At 39.7% G+C, this 24769-nt stretch overlaps 1 protein-coding gene across 1 annotated transcript in view; it reads right to left on the reverse strand.

Moving 5' to 3' along the window:
* The window catches only part of DISC1 (DISC1 scaffold protein), a 196470-nt gene that overhangs the window by 20074 nt on the left and 151627 nt on the right, over positions 1–24769 (reverse strand). Inside the window, exon 11 of the mRNA XM_089529454.1 lies at positions 15693–15963. Within this exon, the coding sequence (XP_089385580.1) occupies positions 15693–15963 (271 nt within the window). The remainder of the gene's footprint in view (positions 1–15692; positions 15964–24769) is intronic.

Genomic DNA, 24769 nt, shown 5'->3' on the forward strand with positions numbered 1-24769 from the left:
GCTCCGCGCGGGAGCTGCAGCAGTCAAACCGCGCGGCTCCCGCGCGGAGCAAAAAAGAAGCTCCATTTCGGAGCTTCTTCTTGCGGCGCCTCTATGACGTCACGAGGCGCCTGGCGCGGACTCGCGACGTCATAGGCGCCGCGACACGTCTGGACGCTATGCGTCCAGTACGTAAAGATGGCGGCGCCCATGTGGAAGGGGCGCCGCCATCTTGTACATATTGTATACATACTAGGGTTAGGGGGGTGCGGAAGCACCGCCCCTTCCTAACCCTAGTACGTATACAATACGTACTATATGGCGGTATGTATCCCGCCTATGTCTCTCAGTTAAGCAGAGGACTTTCTTTACTGCTTGGCATGGTGACAGTAATAAGCAGGACACACAGCTTATATGCTTTTATAAATGTTAATAAAAGTGAAGGTGCTTGGGCAGCTTTGATTATATGGTTTCTTGGACTCACCAGCTCACCATGGTTCCTCTGACAAACATCAGGTGGTATGAGGAAGAAAAGTGAGAGAGATCCCACGCCCCACACCCAGAATTTGCTCTTCGGGGGTAAAAAAAAAATGAAAAAGCAAAACAAAAATAGAAATCAACCCCTCTCAGTATTAGGCAAATACACAAGCCGACAGAGAAGCTCATAGATGTTGAGGTGGACAGAAAGGCATTAAGCAAATTTTATTCCAGTTGTGACTTTCCACTTTGCAGTATAATTGGGTTTGGACATACAATAAAAACCATGTCAGTGTGCAGTCAATTTTGCTTATCAATACTTCTCAATGGTGCTTTAGGAATATCTTTACCCTCCCCCCCCCCCAAAAAAAAATCTGCATTTCTAGGGATGTTTCATAGGTATGGCACAGCATGCCAACACACTAAATTAAAAACATGAGAATATTGTGGAAATAGGACTTCCATGAGTTACATGCTTATAACTCTGCTGTGATCCCGCCTTGATCCATTGGGAGAGGCGGGAAGATAGAAATAAAAATTATTATTATATCATTATTATTATAATGATGAATCACACTCATTATCATCATGCAAAGAAATACTACTGTCTATGGAAAAACAGGGGTATAGAATCTGGCTTAGACCAGGAGTAATGCTCTGTTGAAATACAGAACTTTTTTGTACAAGATGAACAGTAGGTAACATGTGTGCTCCTAGGCTGCACAAAAACTGCCACCACCCGATAGACTTCCTGTTTTTTAGTCACTTTGACCACACAGCTTTCCTTCCTTCACCCTGAGTGAATTTGCTTCTGCACAGTCAAAATATGACAGCTGGTGACAACAGCAAAAACACTTCCACTTTTCACTTGATTACAAGGTATGTGTGGAAGAATGTGAACTTTGTTTTTAGCCAAATCATTTTGTTTATAAGCCTGAAGTGCAATTTGGCTTAAAATCAAGACTCCTATTAGGTGAAGTCCTATTAAAGTGAACACACTGTGGGAATTTTTCCTCTGGCAGCACAGTGATAAAATGGTAGTTGGTCCCAGTAGGTTTGGAAGATGTCATTGCAGCCCTCCAGATCCCCAAGGTGGTCCATCCTTGCAGGAGTTGATTGGAACTGAGGTCCAACAACAGAAGGAGGGATATCTTTGTTTTAGAGTGTATACGTTATGTCTGGGCCTTCTGTTTTGACCTTTTGCTAGAATAGTTTGAAGAGGTCCATAGGTAATAAAGAACATAAATGTTTATTTTCCAAGATCCATGGCTGGACAACACATTGTCCACACAATTACATAAATATGCACATTTTGGGGTTTTCCAGAACTATTCATCACTGCAGGTGGTACCAAAAATAAAAGATAAATTGGCAAAGAAGTAAAAAAAACAAAACCCAAGTCAGATATTTTCATCACTTGTTTTTACTAATGGAAAAACAGGGCTACCTTAATCATCAAGTGTTCATACTAGAGTTTATTGTTTAAAATGTTCTTTTGGTCCGGCATTAACATACACAGCAAATCCAAACCAGGATAACCAGTACCATGATTATCACAGCCACAAGTTCAAAATATAACCCAAAATTTGTAGTGAGAAAAAGTGGTGAAGACAGTATTCCCAGACTGAGAGGTAATGCTGAGCATTTGGCTTCTTAGGGGTTCACTGGGTATAAGTCAAATGTCTTCTCACCAAATCCCTGTACAATACAGGATTATGGGTGCTAAAATCATATTTAGAAACTGACCTTCACTTATGTTCAATGCTGACATTTAACAAAGTAATAAATGCTGAGTCTCAACACAATAATTTGGTGTTCTATAAATATGAAATTTAATTAAACTAAAAATAAAAGAACACAGATTCCTTAAATGCTTTGCCCTTTCTACCCTCTGTATCAAGTCCCTGGACTAAGGGCTATTTTAATTTATGGGAATGTGCTGTAGTCTGCTGACAAAAGCACTACAGCTAGCTAATAACCACTAAGTACCACAAAAGAGCACTACCATTTTCTTTGCAGGCTAGAATGAAAGTCATGTCTAAACCTTCTGAGACTCCAGCCTTGTTTAACCATACTTCTTTTGTCAAGGGATGAAAATTCATTTCCCACCATGAAATGTATTCTCCCCTATATATCTTGCTGGATTTTCTTCTGGCTTCCTTAAGTTATCTGAATTGTTTTATCAAAATATACTTTAGAGTAGCAGAAATAAAATACCATGGTTTAAGGAAATAAGTAATATGAAAATTAAAAAGGACCATCTGAGAGAATAACAAATGAACTCCTACCAAACAGATGAAGATGTAAAAGCTACAGGGATAAAACCTATGGATAGGCATTGTTTTTGGTTTTTGTTATCTCAATGCTCAATGTAAATTGTGTAGATAAATCTCAGAAATTGCCAGTTTTCATTCCTGTATTTTACACTTTTTCCCCCCTGAGATCTGTTTGACCTTTTCGTTGTTTTCTCATTAGCCCCCAGAACTACCAAGACTACTCCCAGGTGGGTTTATTTTTATCCCAGTACTTTTTGAAATGAAGTATCAACTACTGGACTGTGTTGTTTTTTTACAGTCTCAGACATTTCCATTCCATTTTGGGCAGCCCCATGACATTGGCAATGACATATTCAGTGTGTGTGTGTGGGGGGGGGGCATCCTTTTCCACAGGAACTTTCCAGTCACCATTTTTTCCTTGGTGTACTTTTACTTGTGATAACCTGCATTCTTCCTTTCTGAGTACCTCATTCTGTATTCTTGGGTAAACAACCCAAGATGGGGTTGTACTTCCTGGATGGGGTTGTACTCCCCAAGAAGGAGCAAGTATGTCACTTAGACAAGTGAATGGAGTTGCTCTCCCCCAGGTGCATAGCCTGGATCTAAACTTGTCATGGAGACCCATGTGGCTTCTGTGGCTTGGACTACATAGTGCCAGTTGCAACTGGTGCTCCAACAATGGCCTTTACTGGACAGAGATAACAAAGCCACAGTTGTTCATACACTCCTGTCAGTGGCATCACTAGCATTGGCATCACCTGGAACATTAACTCATGGTGATACACACACACACACACACGATTGACCTCCTCCCATTTCATACCACACAGATTCCTTGATAATGATTTTTGTGCTAATATTACTAATAAATCATAATTCCTGTATATCACTGAATGTAATAGCAATAGTTGTGTCATAAACAACTAGAAAAATTAAAATCATGCCTTTAAATTACAGTGTCATATATGCAACCTAAATGTAATTACATGTACATAGTTTCAGTGGCTAAAGTGAAAATCTGGTTAAGATCTGATGTTTTAAAATACAATTTTAAAAGAATAACAATTTTTTTAATTAAAAAATTATTTTTTAAAAAATCTGAGGCCTCTCCTTTCTCCTCCCACTGAGATTCGTCCCATTCACATCTCCAGCATTTTAAAGGGACATAAATATCACAGCCCATTTCTGCCCAAAGGCAGATCTTTGTGGAACAGCTGTGTCACACACACCCTTAAGGTATCCCCTAGTGCAGTGGTTCCCAACCTTTGTTGGGCCATGACCCCTATTGTGGCCGAAAGTCCCACACACCGACCTCCCTGATTGGTTGGGAGGCCAGGAAGGGGTGAGACTTCCAGCTGCCTACAAGCCCCAATGGCCTTTGAAGTGAGAGGACTCACCACCTTCCCGGCCTCCCAATCAATTAGGGAGGCCGCCGGCCAGAAGAAGGGGCGGGACTTCCCTTCTTCTGTCTGCAAAGGCTGCTGGAAGCCCCTCCGCCTCCTCTTCCCCACCCCTTCTCCTCCTCCTCCTCCTCCTCCATGCCAGCCAGGCTTGCTCTAGCCTGCCGTGGCCGCCATCACACAGGGCTTCTACGGCAGCAGCAGTGTGGAGGAGGAGGAGGAGGAGGAGGGGAAGGAGGCTGTAGTGGCAGAGGCGCCTGCAGGGAGTGGGTGAGGAGGAAGAGGTGGCAGTGGCAGGAACAGCCCCATCCCTGCGCAGTGGTGGCGCTGGCACTGGCACCCACAGAGAAGAGGGGGGTAGGAGGAGGCATCCTAGTCCCGATCCACGTGCAGTGGCAGCACTGGCTATACTTCTCTATACTTCTACTGATGCAGCCTAAAATCGCATTGACCTTGTTTGCTGCCGCATTGCACTGTTGACTCATGTTCAATTTGTGGTCTACTTGGACTCGCAGATCCCTTTCACACATAGTTTCATTCAGCCAGGTGTCCCCCATCCTATATCTATGCATTTCGTTTTTCCGCCCTAAGTACAGTACCTTACATTTCTCCGTGTTGAATTTCATTTTGTTAGCTTTGGCCCAGGTTTCTAATCTATTAAGGTCATTTTGAATTTTGATCCTGTCCTGTGGGGTATTAGCTACTCCTCCTAGCTTGGTGTCATCTGCAAATTTGATAAGTATGCTCCCAAATCTGTCATCCAAGTCATTGATAAAGATGTTGAATAGCACTGGGCCCATGACAGAACCCTGTGGGACCCCACTGGTCACTTCTCTCCAGGATGAAAAGGTGCCATTGTTGAACACCCTTTGGGTTCAGCCAGTCAACCAATTACAAATCCATGTAACAGTCACTTTGTCTAGCCCACATTTCACTAACTTGTTTGCAAGAATGTCATGGGGAACCCTGTCAAAGGCCTTACTGAAATCACGATATACTATAGCCACAGTATTCCCTTCATCTACCAAGCTGGTAATTTTATTTAAAAAAAGAGATTAGATTTGTCTAGCATGACTTGTTTCTCTGAAACCCATGTTGGCTTTTTGTGATTATGGAATTGCCTTCTAGGTGTTCACAGACACTTTGTTTAATTATCTGCTCTAGAATCTTTCCTGGTATTGATTCTAGAGCAGATCATTAAACAAAGAGTCTGTGAACATCTAGAAGGCAATTCCATAATCACAAAAAGTCAACATGGATTTCAGAAAAACAAGTCATGCCAGACAAATCTAATCTCTTAAGTAGTTTGAGACACTGATACCTGAGTGAGTGCTTCTCCCTGTATGTACCCACACAAGGATTGAGTCTTGTCAGACAATCCTTTGCTGTCTCCCTCCAATGAGGTCAATGCACTATGTGAGGATATGGGAGGGCCATTTTAGTTGTGACACCTCAGTTGTAGAATGTCCTCCCTTGAAGGCGTGACTGGCATCAACACTATGTTCTTTTAATCACCAAATAAAAAGATGACCTTTGGACCACACTGATTTATCTCAGAAGGGTAATGCACATGACTTTAAAACTGTTTTAATATTTAAAACTTGTTTATAACTTATTAAACATATTTAATATGTTATAGTTTATTTATATTTTATTGTTTTAAAATGCTTTAACTTGTTTGTATTTCTTTTGCTTGTACACAACCCTGAGATCTTTTCAGATAGGACAGGATAGAGATAGACATATATATACATATACACAGTGAAGACACAATTTATGTCTGTGGAGCTTAACACACAAGAAAAAACAGTGGGAGTTCAGCCGGATAGTAGTGCCTTTCTGCATGCTTTCCTGCATGATGTTGTAGTTTCTCAGTTCTCTTCCTGTGAAATACAGTTGTAGAGGCTTTTGTTGCATGGATTTTTCCAGCTAGGAAAAAAGACTCACTTTTATAACCATCTTCTGTGGGAAGACACATAAAAAGTCACTACTATCTGACTGAAATTCCACTTTCTTTCCTAGTGCAATAGGCTCCAAAATCTCAACAATTTCTAACCCAGCCTCAACTGTAAGTTTTCCCCTTCCTCATACTGTAGCAGATTAGCTTTGTGTTTGGAATTTCAGTAACCTGGGCATCCTATCCTAAATCTTTGCTAAAAACAAGAGGCTGAAGTTAAGCATTAAGTTCCAGCAGAAAGAATTGTGCTTAAGGGATGCACACCTATTGTAATACACTACCCAAGCTAATTTTCTATGTTACCCCATTAGATTGATGGGGAAAGATACCACTCTTTCTTCCTCAACTTGACTTTAGTGGTACATGGAAGCATTCACTGGGTAAGAAGACCTCATTTCTTGAACTCAGTTAGTGAACTGTGAAGTTTTAAATTCCGTGCCAATCGCTGCTCTTATTAATCGGTCGCAATCCACCCTCCAGGAGGACCCCTATGGGCCCGTCCGGGTCCCCTTTATCTAGTTTTTTTTTTAGCCTTCTTCCTTTGGGAAGATTACCTGTTAACTTGGCTACTTGGACGCAAAATGCCACCACCTATTACCCACTACCACAATGGGCTGCTTACTGCCCCGCCATCTTGCCAGAAGTGTGAAGTTTTAAATTTAACGTCTAACTAATTGACAACTCATTACCAAAGCAACAAAGAGCACAACTGAAAAGGAATATGTAATTAAAATCACCTCCTCTGTCAAATGGCCAAAAATCATGGTAAGAAGTTACCTAACATCACTTCTACTGTGCCTGGTTACATGCATGTGACCTGTGGGAATCCTACGGGGGGGGGGGGGAATTGGCCTCTACCCTCACTCAGTTGTCTACCCCTACCATAAAAGTAACTAACTATTATATTGAGAAGGACCAACATTATGTCTCATTGATTTATAGTGTAATGTGGTTGAACTTTCATTATGGAAAAAAGGAATTAATTGAATATAATTTATATATGGCTAATTCCTTCCAAACTCTGAGGACCACTATATCCGTTTTCAAGCCTAGCATTACAGTGATTCTGTGAAGCAGTTCATTATGTTACATGTTTTAGTTTCCTACTTTATTGTACTTTGTCCCCTTTAAACAGATTGTTAGCAACAGTTCTACAGTTGGCCCTTCTTATACATGGATTTTTAATACATGGATTCAAGCATCCACATTTTGAAAATGTTCCAAAAAAGTACAAATTTCAAATATCAAACCTTGATTTTCTAATTTTTATAAGGGACACTGTTTTGCTGTGTCATTATATTTAATGGGACTTGAGCATCCATGGATATTGTTATACACGGGGGATCTTGGAACCAAACCCCAGCGTATAACAAGGGTCCACTATACTAGTCTACCTTCTTTAGTTCTTTCTGTAGATTTTATATCCTGGGAAAATGGCATCTCATAGATTTTCTCTGCTCTGCTCCAGGTTTCATGGAAAGTGCCTTTAGTAAGTATTTATTTTTAAAATAGAAATAATGCATCACCTGTATGTCACCATGGTTTATGTAGTTATTTTCTCATAATCTGTTTCAGAACTCCATTATGATTGGATTAAAATGGGCACGTGCAGATATTTCTTAAAATGCATTGGTAAGGGCTGATGGATGGTGGTGAGGATGAGTCAAAACATTCCCCACCTGGCAGTAAAATATTTAGACAAAATATGAATAGTTAGTGCCTATGAAATAATATTTTTGTGCAAATTCCTGGAAGTGTCTGTTTGTAGCCTTGTTAATTAAAAAAAAGTGGAGCAGAATATAATGGTGTTTTTTTTTACAGTGGAGACATCTAGCTATCTATCTATCCATCCATCCATCTAATTTTTTTTCATGGGGCCAGTGAAATCTTCATATGTACTATGGTGTTAATGTTTATGAGATTTGTACTTGGAAGCAGATTCCTCACTATGCAATATAACAGATATGAAGTGTTACCTCATATATAAATTGTGGATTGCACCAGTTGTGGGAAAGTTTCCTCAATATAAATTGTGGCTTTTCAATTTATCCACAGTGTGGAAAAGGGCTGGGCTCTCCTGATACATTCTGCTTTTTGAATATTTTAACAGAAAAGCTGTGGTTTATGTATGTGACGGCCCTATAAAACAGGCATGCATTACATGTTTGCATTCTAATATAAAATCTTTTGAATGATCATGTAGAATGGGGAGGGGATGGTCTGCCCTAGAGAAAAGTTTTACAGAAACATTGCAGGAAGCAAGAATTTCATGGTTAAAAGCATAAATGAAGCAACACAATAATAATGGAAGGAATAATTCCATGGACAAATGAATAATGTAAAATTGTTGTTGTGTGCCTTTTAAGCCTGTCTTACCTTTCCCAAATTCAATCCTAATTCAGGAAGCAGCCGAGTCTTATCAGACATAAAACACTGTCCAAATTGCCACCATGGTCACTCCTGGATGCAGCCCGGGTCGAAGCCATGGCTATCTGGACTCTTTTTCCAATCTTCTGTCAATTCAAAATGGCCACTTAAGTGGCTTAGAGGACCCAGGATGCATCTGGGACAGACCACAGCAGCAATTTCGGATGTGATTTATGTCTGATAAGACGCAGCTGCCTCCTGAATTAGGATTGAATTTGGGAAAGGTAAAACAGGTTTAAAAGCCCATGGGATAAACTCCTATGTTGTTTCTGACTTACGGTGATTCTAAGGTGAATGTCACAGGGTTTTCTGAGGCTGAGGGTGTGTGATTTGCTCAAGATTATCCAATGGGTTTCCATGGCCAAGCAGGGAACTGAAACCTGACCTCAAGAGTCGTAGCCCAACACTCAAACCACTACACCACAGCATAAAAGGCACAGTGGTTGTATAATTATTAAACAAACATGAATATGCATTTAAGGAGGAGGGGCACTTCCAGGAATGATTCTCTTGTATATGTATACTGGCATTTAGTCAATTTATTTCTCAGCAGATGTGGGGGTATCCAGATGATGCAACAAAGTCTAGATTTTGCAAATGATTTCATCACCTCTCCTAATAGCTGGCTTAGTGTTAGAAGACTGTCTGAGCTTTTTCTCATGGGTCCTCTCTAGCATTCATTTTTTTGCTCTTGGTTTGTCATTGCTATATCCTCTCATTTCGCATCATGAGCTGTAATTCTGAAGTGAGAGAGCAGTGTTGCACCTTCAACTTACCACATAGCTGTGTTCTGCTCTGCTTCCCTGTTTCCCAGGAACATGAGGAGGGACTCCCCCTCATATTTGAAGACACCCCTGACTTTTACAATAGGGGTAGGGTCTCAGATTTGTGCTTTACCTTTCTTTGGCGGGTTACATACCGCCGAGAAGCAGCGCTGTCCTGCCGCCGCCGCTTGCGGCGTCCAGGAGCCACAGCTGCCACACTGCAGGGGTCCCGGACGCTCAGAGGAAGGAGCGCGGAAATCGCGCTCCTTCTCGGGCCCCGGAAGAGGCGCCGCAAGTGCCAAAGGGTGCACTTGCGACATCACTTCCGGTGCGCCACGTGCGGACGCAGAGCGTCCGTTACATCAATATGGCGGCGGCTATGTGGAATGGCCGCCGCCATATTGTATGTATTGAATACGTATTAGGGTTAGGGGGGTGCGGAAGCACCGCCCCTTCCTAACCCTAATACGCATTCAATACGTATTTTTGGCGGTCTATAACCTGCCAGAGAAAGTGAAAGGAATTTGTTTTTTTTTTAATAGAAACCTCAGTATCTCCCTCTTCTCTTCGTTTGCAGCCACAGTAGCACAGTGACCATTGTAGTCATACACCTGGAAATGTAAGTGGAAATAAAGAGCCTTACATTTTAAAAAAATATATTGATTTCATCATGAAGACATGAAGAAAAGGCTAAGTAAGCTTCCCTGTCTCCTGTCAAAGTAAACTTTGCCTTTTCCCTTGGTGTTAAGAAAAAAGCTTCCAGCTTCAGCAAAACTGAACCAGACTCAGTAAGCTACTGGCAGAGGGAAAGCAAGTGGCTGATTTAGACTGTTTCAGTTTTTCCTGAAGTGGGAAGCTTTAATTTCCACATTATTATTATTATGCTTTATTTATATAGCACTGTAGATTTGCACAGCGCTGTACATACAAACATCAGGAGAAAAGGCTAAGTATACTTTCAGGGAAGCCTTTTTAGATGTAAGACTCTTTTCCCATTTATTTTTGGGGGAGGGTGTCCAAGGTTACACACAGAATAATCCCAGAATCAGACTTAAAGGGTTGTCAGGTTAGGAGTATTCCAGGTCCTTAGATTTCAGGTCCCAAACTTGAGCCTAGGAACGATCCCTTGTGATGTCACAGGACACAGGCCCTAGGAGTGTTACAAGGGTGATATCACAATACCTTATGCACCAACCAGAGTAATACAGAATGTGCCATTCAGACAAAAACCACCAAATTTAACAACTCAGGAAAATATATATTCGCATAGCTTTCAAGACAGTGCTCTCACCCTGAGATTCCTCCCTTGGGTGTGATAATCTGGGCCAGATCTTGACATCTGACAAGCCTATGCACAGTACACAGAAACAGAAGGGTAGCACAACCTGGATACATTAGTGGACTATTTCAGTGGGTAAATAAAACTGAGAAAGGCATGGAATTGAAACAGGTTGCCATAGCTTTTCTGATCACACATTCCCATTCCAGGTAACTGTAGTCTGAAAAATCCATGTGAAAAAGCCTCAGTACTTAATTGTGTACAAAAAGGCAATATAGGCATATCATAGTTATTGCCTGTCTTGCTCTCACACTGCAACAGAACACCAAGTGCCAAAGTGCAGTAACCAGATGAACAAGCAGTGTCTGGTAACAAACAATCTGGGGTCAGGACAGAGCCTTAAATCAAAGCAGAATCTGAGTGGGAGTAGCAAGATACCAGAGTCAAAAAACATTCCAGGGTTGTAATCACAGTAGACTCAGGCTGAGAAAGAAACCAAGGGCTCATTCCCACTACAAAATAACCCAGTGTGAAAACCGGGTTATTTGGTGATCGAATCTTTCTGGGGCTGTTTACTCCCCTTTAACTCCTCTTTGTCATTCACATTTGAGGGGGGGAGAGGAAGAACAGCTGCCACAGAGGAAGAGGAGAAGGAAGAGGAGAAAACAAAAGGCAAACTCCTTCTGAACAAACCTTGCCAAGATAACCCCATGACAGAAGGCATACAACAACAACAACAACAGAGGAGGGGTGGTGGCATGGTGTGAAGGCTTAGGCCCTGGCAACTCCTCTTCTGCCTCCTCTAGATGGACTGCCCTCTGGTACACCCCTCGCCTTGCTGCTGCTTACCAGAATCTTCCAGGGGACTCTCTCTATCCATGGGAGTGGCAGTGGCAGTGGCAGTGGCAGTGGCGGAGGCACTCTGTCTTTCTCTCTCTGCCTCCTTGCCCTGACCCTCCCTTGGCTGCCTCAACCGGAGAACCCAGCCACCCCTCCACGATTATTATTATTATTAAAGTTTATTTATATAGCACCGTAAGTTTTACATGGCGCTTTACATAATCATCAAAACAAGCTAAAACCTGCCTGTAGCGTACAATCTTAAATCACAAAGCATGAATTTTTAAAAACAAACAATAAAACAAATTAGCATTAAATAGTTCTAAAACTTATAAACTATGAAGTGGCAATATACTCTTAGTCTAACCTGCCCAAAATATTAAGCTGAAATCTGAAATGCTTCCATAAACAAGATCATCTTTAATTCGGACTTAAAATTAACTAAGGAAATAATCGTCCGCAGATGTTTGGGGAGATGATTCCAAGAACAAGGGGCGGCAAGGTAGAAAGTGTGATTCTGAGCTGGGGAAGAAAAAAGTCTTGGTTGGGTCAGCAACCCTGACCCCCTGGATCGCAAAGCACAAGTAGAATGAAAGGAAGAGATAAGAGCAGACAAATAAGGGGGCAGATTGTGTTGGGCATTAAAGGTTAGGAGAAGAAGCTTCATAAAATACAATAAAAGAAAAAGAAATAATACTATAGCTTCACAAGATACAATAAAAGAAAATGTTACAGCTCTCCAGAAATCTCCTTCAGAAGGGTGCTGTGGCAATTTCTGTAAAGAAATGTGACAGGTCACTGAGGAAACTCCAATCTCTCACAGCCAGGGACAATGTACTGCAAATGCTGCTTTCATTTTCATGATGCTTTTTCATGCCAAAAGAGAAGTAAAAATATGCCTATAGAAGATTCTTCTGCTATTCTGTATTGGGGATCTCCTGCTCCATCTCCTGCTCAGAAATCATGTATATTGGATTCTGGCTTCCTTCCATCACTACCTTGTCTTGAACTGAAAATTGTAATCAACAAAAATTCTCTGGAAATGATTCCTCTTATTATGCCCACTACTATTTATGTTGTGCTGCTTCTCTAACATTATTATTATTATTGCCTTTGGTTATGGACATATGTTGTTGTTGCTGTTTACAGACGGCTTCTAGACAAAGTGCATTTTAAGCATTCCTTTTACAGTGATATTACACATTTAAACCTCCCTTTTATGTTTGCTCTCCCATTGCTGAATGCAGGCCCAATTTTCTGAACTTTTCTGTCTGGTTGAAAGCCCTTTCCCTCCAGCTGCCAACTATGCCTTGGTCATGATACAGAATGTTTCTAAGTGCCAAAAGGGCTCATATGGAATGACTGAATTGTTGGGGTTAGCATTTAGGCTTCAGTTTGAGTTGGTATGGCTTGCCAGAGGTGATTAAAATAATTCCTATGGTAAAGAGTTAGAGTTCAAGCCAGCAGCCTAGTAGTACATCCAAGTAAAAGGAAGGCATAAATGAGTTCTGACCATTGACATTTTCTGTTTGTCTGCTAGCTGTAGCATTTCATATATACACATTAAAATGCAAGCAAGTAGCTAGAGAGACTGGGAATGATGCTGGTTTTAATATAGGAACATGTACATCAAAAATAACTATTTTTCTCTCTCTGTGTTCTGGAGTTTTATTTACGCCTATGTGCCCTTAGAATACTTATCTGGAAAGTAGTTTTGCTCCATGTTTTGGCCAAAGTTATCAAGCAATATTGTCAATGTCACCTTCTTTCCAGGTTCAAGAAAGGGACAGGCAGAATCAAAAGCCAGAATTAGACTCAAAAATTGAAAATATCCTCTGTGTGATGCACAACTTGTACATCTAAATGCTTTGTTTACTCAAAGGTTGAAATTAGCAGTTACCATTTAATTTTGAACTACGTTTATTAAGCAGGTTGGAACCAAAGTATTTTAGTGACATGCCTTCCGGTAAAGTCTCAATCAGTTGCTAATGCACAATTAAGAACCTTTAGATAATGTTGAGTTAATCTGTATTAATCCAGTATAAAATTGAATTAAGCATCCATTTAATTTCTATGAATAAAACACAAAGGTATCAGAAACAGTGGAAACTACATTTGGTAAAATGAATGAGATGCTTATGAAAATATTTCAGGTGAACTTAGAGTTAATATTGAAGCAAGAGTAAGTAAGGTTTCATGACTACAAGTATTTTTTAAATTGGTATATTAAGTCTCAGAGCCTTATCACATTACAAAAGTAAGACAAGACAATGAAACAGAAATAGCTTTTTGTTTACTTCTCTGCATGACCTTAAATCAATTTTGTACTATTCCTAAGGGAGACAATTGTAAAGGCATGCCTTTTGTCCTGCTTGAAAAATCAGTTTGACACAAGGACACTTTTACAACCATCTACCTCTGGAAGGAGAACAGAAGTACTATAATAGCAATAGCATGTAGGAAGTACATTTCTATACCTCTTATCAGTGTATTAGCACTCCCTAAGCGGTTCACAATATGTAAGACAATTGCCCCCAACAAGCGGGTACTCATTTTACTGACCTATGAAAAGATGGAAGGCTCAGTGAACCTTGGAGACTGTTGGCTTTCAAGGTGTTCCTCAGGTAGAGAATTCCCAAGACCAGGCAGCCTCCAGCCTCATGAAACACTCTGTTGAAAACATTGGTCTGTGCTTTCAAAATTCTCCTCTTCAACAAAAATAAAGTTACACAGTTATAATGCTCCTCTGAGGGCAATTCATGTATTATCTAAGGACTTTAATCACATGACCCTCGGTCTAGCCACAAGCACGTTCTTAATAGAACAGGAACAGTGGTTTTGGAACTTGAGCTATCAAGCCCCTCCCCAATAGCATGATGGGGGCATTTGGTGCCATTGACAGTCTACATGCACTCTTCCTCATTCCTGTTTAACCCTGCCTCCTGCCTTATGCCCTACTTAGCATGCCTTTCCTTTTTAAAAAAAAAATGTAATGCAATTCTGGAGTTATAGAAACAGTTTTTTTAAAGGAAGAAAAATAGAAAATAAAGTAAAAAAAGGTGAAATAAAGAAAGAAAACAGGCTACCTGAGAATAGCATGGAGGAAGAGGAGAGTGGGAAAGGAGGAGACTGAAATCACATGACTGCTCAATATCAGTGCTGCCACAGACCATCACTTATCATACCTATGGAATAATGGGGTGGCAGCACAACTGGCTGCTTACTGACGGGTTTCCCTGTCAATGAAAAGATGCCCTCTGATAACACTTCTGGGGTACAGCATCAATGGATAAGGAGGCAGAGTTGTGCAATAGGTACTGTCAAATGTGCTATTTTCTTGCTACAATTGCGGTTTAAAATCTGCATGTGATAAAGTCCTAATTCTTACGCAGAAGTGGCTTCCAATCTGTGGTGCAGCTGACTACACGTAGGCAAGATGGTCCAAAGAGAGCCAATGTGGTGTAGCTGTTTGTATGTTAGATTAGGACTTTGGGATACCAGGGTCTGAATCCCTACTCTGCTATGGAAATCCACTGGGCAACCTTGGGCATTTCACATTCTCTCAACCTCAGAGGGAGGCAATTGCAAATCTCCTTTGAATCAATCTTGCAAGAAAACCTTAGGATTGCCACAAGTTAGAGTTAACCTGAAGGCACATAACAACAACAAAGACTGGCCAGTGCACTGTAATCTGTCTGTAGGTACCATATTATTTGTGACATAGATGTGAGCAATTTGTTCATGTGTGATCCAGATAAAAAGAAAATCAACTCATTTGAGATGTGGTTTTGGAGAAGAGTGCTGAGGATACCATGGACAGGCAAAAAGACAAACAAATAGATCATTGAACATATCAAGCCTGAAATATGAAGAAGTCAAGATAATCAAATTGAGGATGTCATACTTCGGAGAAGGCATGACTGATTAGAAAAGACAATAATGCTAGGTAAGGCTGAAGGTAGTAAAAAGAGAGGAAACCCGCACACTAGATGGCTAAACTCAATTAGGGAGGTCATGGGCATGAATCTGCAAAACTTTAGCAGAGCAATGGAAGACGGAGAGTCTTGGAGATGTCTCATCCGCATGATGGCCATGAGTTGAAGTCAACCCAAGGGTAGTTAACAATAGCGATGCATCCCCCTTTGGCTTCATCCTCTGATTCCCAGAGTAAATTTCACTTTCTCCCAGAGCGGTTAACTTTGGAGCCCAAGCAATACCTTTTCTGTCAAAAATGAAAAAGGATGATATCAATGGAAAATAAAGCAAAATAAAGGAAAACAAAAACACTGATACCTCTTCTGGTTCCCAATGTGTCCTTTGGTCTTTGTTTTGGATAAGAGGGTGCTGGAGAGCACTCCGTTTGGAGTCTTTCAGTGGAAAGTGTTTTGTTTGTTCCTGCTTGGTACTTAAAGAGGCAACAGCAGCATCCTCCACTTCATCTGTTTGGCTTTCTTCTCCCTCAAAAATGCAACCACTCTTTTCCTTCCGTTGAAAGCCTTGGATCAACAGCTGACAGGCCTCTAAGTCAACTTCCCACACTCTTTCAAGAAGCTGGCTCCCACAGCTGAAATAAAGCCATAAGAAAATAAAAAAAAAACACAGTTCAGAGGCAAGAGTTCACATTCTATGCAATGCTTTCAGCCTCTTCTCTTGTTGTTTTTAGTTTTAAAAGATAAAAAATATAATAGTTCTCATACAGAATTCAGGAGATTCCCCCCACTCCCAAATCATTAATGAATTATTGCTTCCTGAATTGTATTTAATGTGTGCTGTCCATTTGATGCTTTAGGATGCTGTTCTCTGGTGCTTATTGGTTTACCAGCAACTTGGCTTGTTCTCCAGATTCCACAGCTATTTTGCAGTCAAGAGGCATCCTGCCCACAGCTATGAGCCAATGCTTTAAGATTTTCAATGTTTACAAGGAGCTCCAAAGAATCAGAAACTCCTATTTTCCCTACAGTGTAAGGGTTTTGCATACTAAGCATGAGTCAGGCCCTCCTTGCATGGAGCTCTCTATATTCCTCTGTGCACACTGCATCTGCTGGATTAGATGTAAAGTCAGTGATCTCCGCACAGTCATGTTTAGCTCCCTTTCTGTTGAGGCTCCATGGAGCCAGTGAGCATAAGGAAAGCCATCCTGATTTGAAAAGGAACTGAGAAATTGTTGTTGTAACATAACTTGATTTCCTCAAATTCAAACAGTGATTAATAGAAACTACTTTACACCATAGATGCGTTTTGAAACATTACTTGTCTAAATTTCTTATTCTTTGAGGATATGCTTATTACACATTGTCTCCCTTATCCAGAATTTCGAAATCAGAAATACCAAATTCCAAAAACCAGCACTTTTTTCATGAGTGGCTGAGATAGTGTCAGCTTTGCTCTCTGATGGTTCAGTGTACACAAACTTATTTAAAATGTTATATAAAATTACCTTCAGGCTATGTGTATAAGGTGTATATGAAACATAAATGAATTTTCTGTTTAGACCTGGGTCTCATCTTCAAGATATCTCATGATGTACGTATATGCAAATACAGGTATTCCAAAATCCAAAACACTTCTGGTCTCAAGCATTTGGGATAAGGAAGGCTCAATGTGTAGTAGTATTTAAGTAGATTTAGTAGTTATCATGGGCCCTTTCACATTACACAGCTACACAATATATCATGATTCCACTTTAACTACCACAGCAATTCCCATTCGAAGTCTATGGTTTGCCATGGGGAGGGCTGGTATTTAGAATTCTCAAGAGTCAGCAGGTTGTAATGAATGTTAAGCTACAATTCTGGGAGACTAGGGTTCAAATCTCCACTCAGGAAACCCACTCAATGTCTTTGGGCATGCCACACTCTTTTAGCTTCAGAGGAAGGCAGTGACAAACTTTCCTTGAATAAATCATGCTAAAGAAAACAAAAATTGTGGTAGGGTCATCTTAGGATTTCTGGAAGTCAGAAATGACTTGAAGACACACAACAACAACAATTTAGAATTCTTGGTCAATTCTCAGGATTCCATAGGATGTTGCCATGACTATTAAAATGAAACCATAGTGTTACAATTATCTAGTGTGCAGGGGACCTAGCCATTTATTAACATTCATTTTCTCAACCAAAGCAGATATACATAAAACTGTATCAACAACAACAACAAAAGCAGTTTGCACTATTTGGGATGTACATGTATGATTATATTATATAAGTAATGAAATTATGAAACATTGTAATGCTTCATGGTTCACTGTTTAAAGATGGCATGAAATTTGAGCTTTCCAAATTGCTGCCTGAATTCCTTTGGGATTAGAATAGTGCTGCAAAGAAATGGGAACACACTTCAGCGTATTAGTGGGCTATATTCCAGTCAGTAATCTAGCCATACTAAAATGTTTGAAGATAATCTATTGCTTCTGTACAATTACTACCATAAAGATGTATATTTTTACAGTAGAGTGTACTTTACATTTATCTCTCTTAGTTATATTTGGGAACTGAAAAAGTTTTTTTAGCTTTTTATTTTTAGCATATCAGATTGTCTTGGCTGGCATGGTTTGACATTGGTGTTAAGTGTATAGTCCAGCTCACTTGCTTGGATTGTCTGCTGGGAATTGAAATGTGAAATGTTGGGAGGGACAAAGGATCCCCACTCCCAATTTACAGCTATCCATCCTGCTTCTACATTGCCCTTTCTATTTGTTCTGACATGCTGTCCTCTGAATTGCACAACTCTTTCCAACTCTCTGAAATAACTCTGTAAGATAAGTGACGATGAGGCTCTTTTGCAAAAAACAAAAACAAAAAAACCCAGAAATTTGCTCAGTTCCTTCTGGTGAGTAATCTGGAGCAGTGGAGCGAGTGATGAGAATCCAGAATGTACCCTCTATTCCTGATCCCCCAGGCAGAAAACCACGTAGAACCTAGTAAAATAAAGTAAAATCAGAGCTTCAAGGTCCAAGGAAATTACTCATAGTGGAATATGGTGCAAGGATGGCCAAAGGCAGTTCAGGCCCCTACGAAACATTTCAGGGAAAGGAAAAATGGGTGGGCAAGCTAAAAACCTTTACAAAGAATGCTTGTATCACAACATCCTTTCACAAAGTGTTACTCAGAATTGCACATGCTCTGAACATGTAAAAATATTTTGTTAAGAATTATGTGAAAATATAATCATGTTCTGTCCTTAATATATAATGAATAGGGGGGGGGGGTTGTTGATTAGTCTGTTCTGGCCTGTGAACCTGGAGAACAGGGATGAAGTTTTTTCTGTGTTCATGGGACATAGTTGTGTTCCTATTTTGATTAGTTGACTACTGTATATACTCATGTATAAGTCTAGAAATTTGGGTCAAAACTGATCCAAAAACATGGGTCGACTTATCCCTGGGTCAATGTAAGTCCTGTACTTTAACTTATATATGTATATATGATACATATACATATACATACATATATGCATGTATAAGTCTAGAGATTTGGGTCAAAAAATGGACCAAAAAAAACTGAGTTGACCTATCCACAGGTCAATGCAAGTATTGTATCTTAACTCTTATTTATAACAAGGAACTATCTCCTGGGGAAAAGCAAGAGTATAATATGTGATGCACCAACCCCCTCTACTCTCTCATCCATCCAGTCTTAAGAGTAAGCACAAAGAGTTATGTTTGCTGGACTTTTGTAAGTTCTTTGACATTGTTTTGCTTTGCTACAGCTTTTAGATCCTTTGCCATATGCCCCTAAATTTTATCCTCGACCTATCCACGGGTCATAGCAAAATCCATAATTTTGGCCCCAAAATTTGCCCTCAACTTATACATGAGGTCGACTTATAGTCAAGTATATACAGTAGTCACCTCCTTTCTCTGAGTAGAGAGGCAAAATGCAAGCACTCTGTCCATCCTGGGAGCACCTAAAAAGAAGCACCAACCATCTCTACTCTCACATGCATCCAGCCTTTAGGGTGAGCACAAACAGTTATGTCTGTCAGAATTTTATAAATTCTTTGGCATAATTTTCCTTTGCTTCATCTTTTACATCCTTTGTTACATGTCCCTAAATTTTACCCTCGATTTATCCACAGGGCATACCAAAATCCATAATTTTGGCCCCAAAACCTGCCCTCAACTTATAGTCGAGTATATACGGTAGTCACTTTGACAACAGGTTTTACAATGAAAGTCTCTGTAGATCAGCCTATGCTACTCAAGCTGTACACTGTTGTTTGGCATGCTGTTGACACTAGTTGATAGAAGTTAATCCACAAGAACAGGTGTTTGTAGTGAGTGTAGAGATGGAGAAACTGGGGGAGAGAAATTCATGCAGCTAATGGGCATGTGGGCTACATGAATAAAATTACCTCAAACATATGAAGTTAGATCTATATGTTGTGATATGATTGTTCAGGCTACTTCCATTATATGTTTTCTTATTCACAGCAAGATACTTCACAGAGCATTTGTTTCTTATCCAATATATATTAGGCTTTAAATATCTCCTTGCCATAAAAGGGAAAAGGGGGGGGGGGGAGGGAGCTGAAATTATTTTTTAATTAAAAGTGGTGCATCAAACACTTTTTATTGTACTTCATAACCGCTCTTGATAAGGTCTGATTTATACAACACACATTAATCTTAAAAATGCTTTATTTGTCAGAACATTAAATTGGATTCTTTTATCATCTTATAATACACTTTGTGATGTCAGTGTATATGGGGGAGACACACATAAATAGTGGTACAAAAGTAGGCAGTAACTGGAAAAAAATAAATTAACCAAGCCCATTCTTTCATATAATGAGAGAAATTTTCAGAGTCAAACAATCTTCACAATACTATTGTGATAAATGTATTTTATAACTGCTGTACAATTAAATATTGATTTTTCAAAGGTATTTTTTAAATAGCTGGAACAAATCATTTACCAATACATTGTCAACATGGTAAACAGAATACAGTTACTTGTCTGTGTTTTTCAGATCCAGGGTTGCTGTGAATCTACAGTAGTCTATGGAAGCAACTGGCAAAGTGAAGCCCTCAGGCTGCATCCAGTACAAGGTTGTTTTTATAGTTCTTGGCTTCTACAGACAAACTCCCTCCTGCCTATTTCTTGCCAAAACATAGTGAACTGCAACTCCTGGGAGAAAGTGGGAAAGACAGGTCACCTTGAAAACAGATTTCAGAGTCCCTTGAACTACTGAACATTAAAACAATACAGTTTTTAAAAACTAAAAATGGACTTGGGCATTCTTCCAGTTTTATTTTGTTTAAAAGGTTTTTAAAGCAGTTTTGGCACTCTATGTGGCTCCCAGAAGATCTCAGGGGCACAAACTCGTGCCCCAGAGGAGCTATTGTTGCCCATCACTGATATTTGGGAAAACATTCTACTTCTTTTTTAAAGAAATCATTGAATAATTTTGGCAATTTTCTTCCCATTGCAACAAGATAATTTGAAAACTGCAGTTTTTGAAGACTATTTGTACTTTAGGACTTATTCTGTACAAAAACCACATGTGTCATGTTGAAGTGGTTTTCCCACATAGAAAACAGCATTTTCTGCACAGAAAATGTTTGGCACCGTATGCCAATTTTGCACAAAATAAGTCCTGTACTGTGAAGATTCTCATCAATTCAAAATTCTCTTCATTGTGGTAGGAAGGCATATTTTAAAATCATTATTTGAAAAAAATGGATACTATTTCCATCCATAGACTACATTCATGAACAAGCTAGAGAATAGTTTTATTTATAAACAAGTGCTTCTCCAAATGTATTCGATAGAGAATTATACAAGGAAGGGATATGCTGGATTAAACTCCACTTCATCAGATACATGAATTCTTGGCCTGAATTGTCTGTCTGTGCATGATCACACCTTATCCCCTTAAGAAATATCTCCACCATTGGGATCCTTACTTTCCTAGCCTATAACAGAACTGCTACTTCTGTACATACGCAGTACAAACATGCTGAATCCTCAACTGAAATCTAAAAATAACAAGACAAAATTATTTCTTTTGCTTGCCCTCAAAAGAATAAAAAAACTCAACTGACATCAATATCTGCAGGGCAGAGCAGACTCCTTGAATTTTACGTGAGAGTGCAGATTATATAACCAGCCTTTATGCTCAGTAAGGGCATTTGAGAAAATAAAAGGGGAAGAGCAATTTTTTTATTGCTGAAAACCAATAATGGATGTTTGATTATGGTTATTAAAAACAACATACCACATAATACTGAGCAATAACAGTCATAAAAAGCATTTGAGCAAGAGTCAAGGATAGGACTTAGGAGGGTTTTTTGTATTCTTTTCATCTGCCAGACATTCATTTCATCTAGGACAAAACTTTAATCACTGCCTGTCATTTTTCTATCAATGTTCAATGTCACTGTGTTATAGTTAAATTATCTCCACGGGAAACACAAAATGACAGACTGCTGTAGTTGATTGTTTTTCCTTTGATTTCTTTCTAAGGTGACGAAGATAAGCTTGCAGGGTTGACTTGTCAAAGGCAGGAAATTAACTAATTTACAAGGAACTCAGCAAGGCATCTTGTAAGATCTTACTTTCTAATTGGCTTATTTTATATACTGTTTCTTTTTAAGGATATTGCCTAATTATATTGTACATTATTATTTCACAAAGAGCTATTCTAAACCATTCATAAACATCAAAATACAGGAAAAACAGATACTCAGCAAACCCCTTGCTAGAAATGCCATCTGTATTCTAGAGATGTCCTGCATGATGAGGTGAAACAATTTCAATAGCTCTTTGCTAGGAGTTGCAAACAATGGGCATCTTACAACCTTTCACAGGGTACTGCTGCATCTTGGTTGAAATACATTTAATACTTGAATGCTATAAATTCCCCTTCAAATTTTAAAGCACCAGAACACATTGTCTGTGTATCCTGTGGAGTGACTTAAATAGGTCAGCTATCCTCACCTGACTTTATTTCTTCTTAATCACATAAATGTGCCCTCTAACCCAGAAATTTTCTGTCAGGGAGGTAAGAACAATCATTTCTCATATAAGAAGAAGTTATGTCAACTGCTGCTCCAGAGTTCTTTGGATTTTGAAATGACATTAAGGGAGGAAAGCCCTGCTTGGAATATAAGAATAACCCATATGCCAAAGCTCCCTCACTCTCTCTAGAGGAATCAGTATTTCTTAGGAGATCAAAAAACAAAGATAAAAGAAAGCAAAGCTCAGTTCAGTAGCCTGAATAAAGCTAACCTTGGACCAATTTTGAATAGTGGAAAGTTAAGTAAGAATTGGGTGGCAGTGCTTTGCTACTTCATAAACTTCAAAGGGCACTGTCAAGAGCAATGAATCCAAAAAACTGACCCACTTCTTGCATTGATAAAAAATCTGTACTGTTGCTAAGAATGTATAATCAGTAAAGAGTTTCTAGCACTAAGGTGCTTTAGCACTCTTTAAAAAAGAAAGAAAGAAATCCAGATAATCAATGATGCCAGACCAGTATTCATGAATTTGGAACACTGGGGAAACAAAAAAACAAAGCCTTTTTTTAAAAAAAATGTGGAGTTTGTAGGGAAGTACTTCTGAAGCAAAAGCTGGCAGAGAGCAAGAAGACTGCAAGACCGATGGAGAAGTGGCAGTGTTCATTTTGTTCCTTTACAAAAAAGGGTCACTTTCTTAAGACTCATTGTGTCTAAAGAAGCTTCTCAAGGACTCCAATACCTTGAGGAAGGAATTGTCATGTTGGCCAGTGTCTTCTCACTCTAGTATTCTGCATACCAGATGTCAAAATATGGATCTAAGAATCCTGCAGCATTGGAGTGAAATTTTAAACCTTCCAATTTACACCTATTGACTGACATCCTATTCAGCACCAGTGGAATGGAAAGCATCGGTCATCTGCTGTTGAATGTTCCGGAATATTCCAGTGCCTGAATGTTCCTAAAACTGGTGCACAAGGCCAGAGAAGTGAATGTCCATAGCTACAATGATTGTACAGTTTCTGAAGCACCAATATGAGATACCTGCTAGACTCCAGTCTTAGAACCTGTGGAATGTGAAGTAAGTTGATGTAACCTCCATGGTATTCTTGCAAACAGCATTTTCTGCACAAAGCCCTCCATAGTATTTTTGCAAACAAGCTAGTAAAATGTGGGCTAGACAAAACAACTGTTAGGTGGATTTCCAACTGGTTGACCAGCTGAACCCAAAGGGTGCTCAACAATGACTCCTCTTCATCCTGGAGAGAAGTGGCAAGTGGGCTGACATGGTAGTTCATAAGAAAGAAGTTCCATACTGCTAAATCTGCCTTTATTTTCTTTTTTACTCAGAGACAATGCAAGAATTTCAAGTCTTTCCTAACCTTCCTGGCATATGGAAGAAAAAGTCAGAATACTTAGCAAGGCTGGAAGGTTGCTAAGGATGGGACCTGTTTTTAGTCTAGCTATTATATTGCTAAGCATCTGGCTTCACTAAGCTCAAATGACTCAGTTTTGAATAAGGCAGACCATAATGAAACAATACAGCTGTGACTATATTAATATAAAGCCAGTAAAGTACAATCTGCAGGTCACATGAACCTCCAGCCAATTTTCCAGCCCACAGGGTCTCATGCACCTCCAAGTGTCAAAAAATCCTGCCCAAAGAAAAATGTCACTGGGTGGTCACAGTCCATCAAGCTCAACCCCCACCCTCACCCTGCTCCCTGGGAATCTGGGAAACATCCAGCAACTTCCAGTTATTATTTCCAACCCAACCCCAAATTTGGGGCTTTAAAAACATTTCTGGGTCAAATGCTTTCCATGGCTGGTGCTCAGGGAAAAAATTGTCCCATTAAAGATGCTCATACCCATTTATTGGTGTCTAAATGTTTCATGCTGATAACAAACATTACTTGTTTTAAGGCTTATTTAAGAGTGTAAACACAAAAATATTTTGATGAAGCAACCACCTACCACATATAGCAGTTCCACATCTCTAGCCTCTACAATGAGACTGGACAATCCACCCTAACCAAAGCAGCCAGAGGTAAGAGATGGTGGGCACTGCAATCCCACAAGATCTTCAGAGCCACACTTTCTCCATCCCTGCTCTATAATTGTGAATGCTACAAAGTTCACATGAATCAGACCTGACCTATGTAGAGTAATAAAAGTAGACACCCTTCACAGTTTTCCACTCTGACTCCATTTGTGTATGTTTCAACTGTATAGAAGCTTGTGATGGTAAATCTTGATTTTCCAAGTCCCAATGGATTTTGAGAGCAATGAACCAACTTTTCAGCCCATAGCTATGGGGCATTTGGGAATTTTACATCCTGTGATAATAGAAAACTGCACAGCAGTCCTATGAGAGTTGTGCAGCTTGCCCAGAAAATTGCTTAGTTCTCCAGGG

The sequence above is a fragment of the Sceloporus occidentalis genome, unplaced genomic scaffold (assembly GCF_023333645.1).
Source record: "Sceloporus occidentalis isolate IW3139 unplaced genomic scaffold, rSceOcc1.0.p SCAF_6, whole genome shotgun sequence".
Lineage (NCBI taxonomy): Eukaryota > Metazoa > Chordata > Lepidosauria > Squamata > Phrynosomatidae > Sceloporus > Sceloporus occidentalis.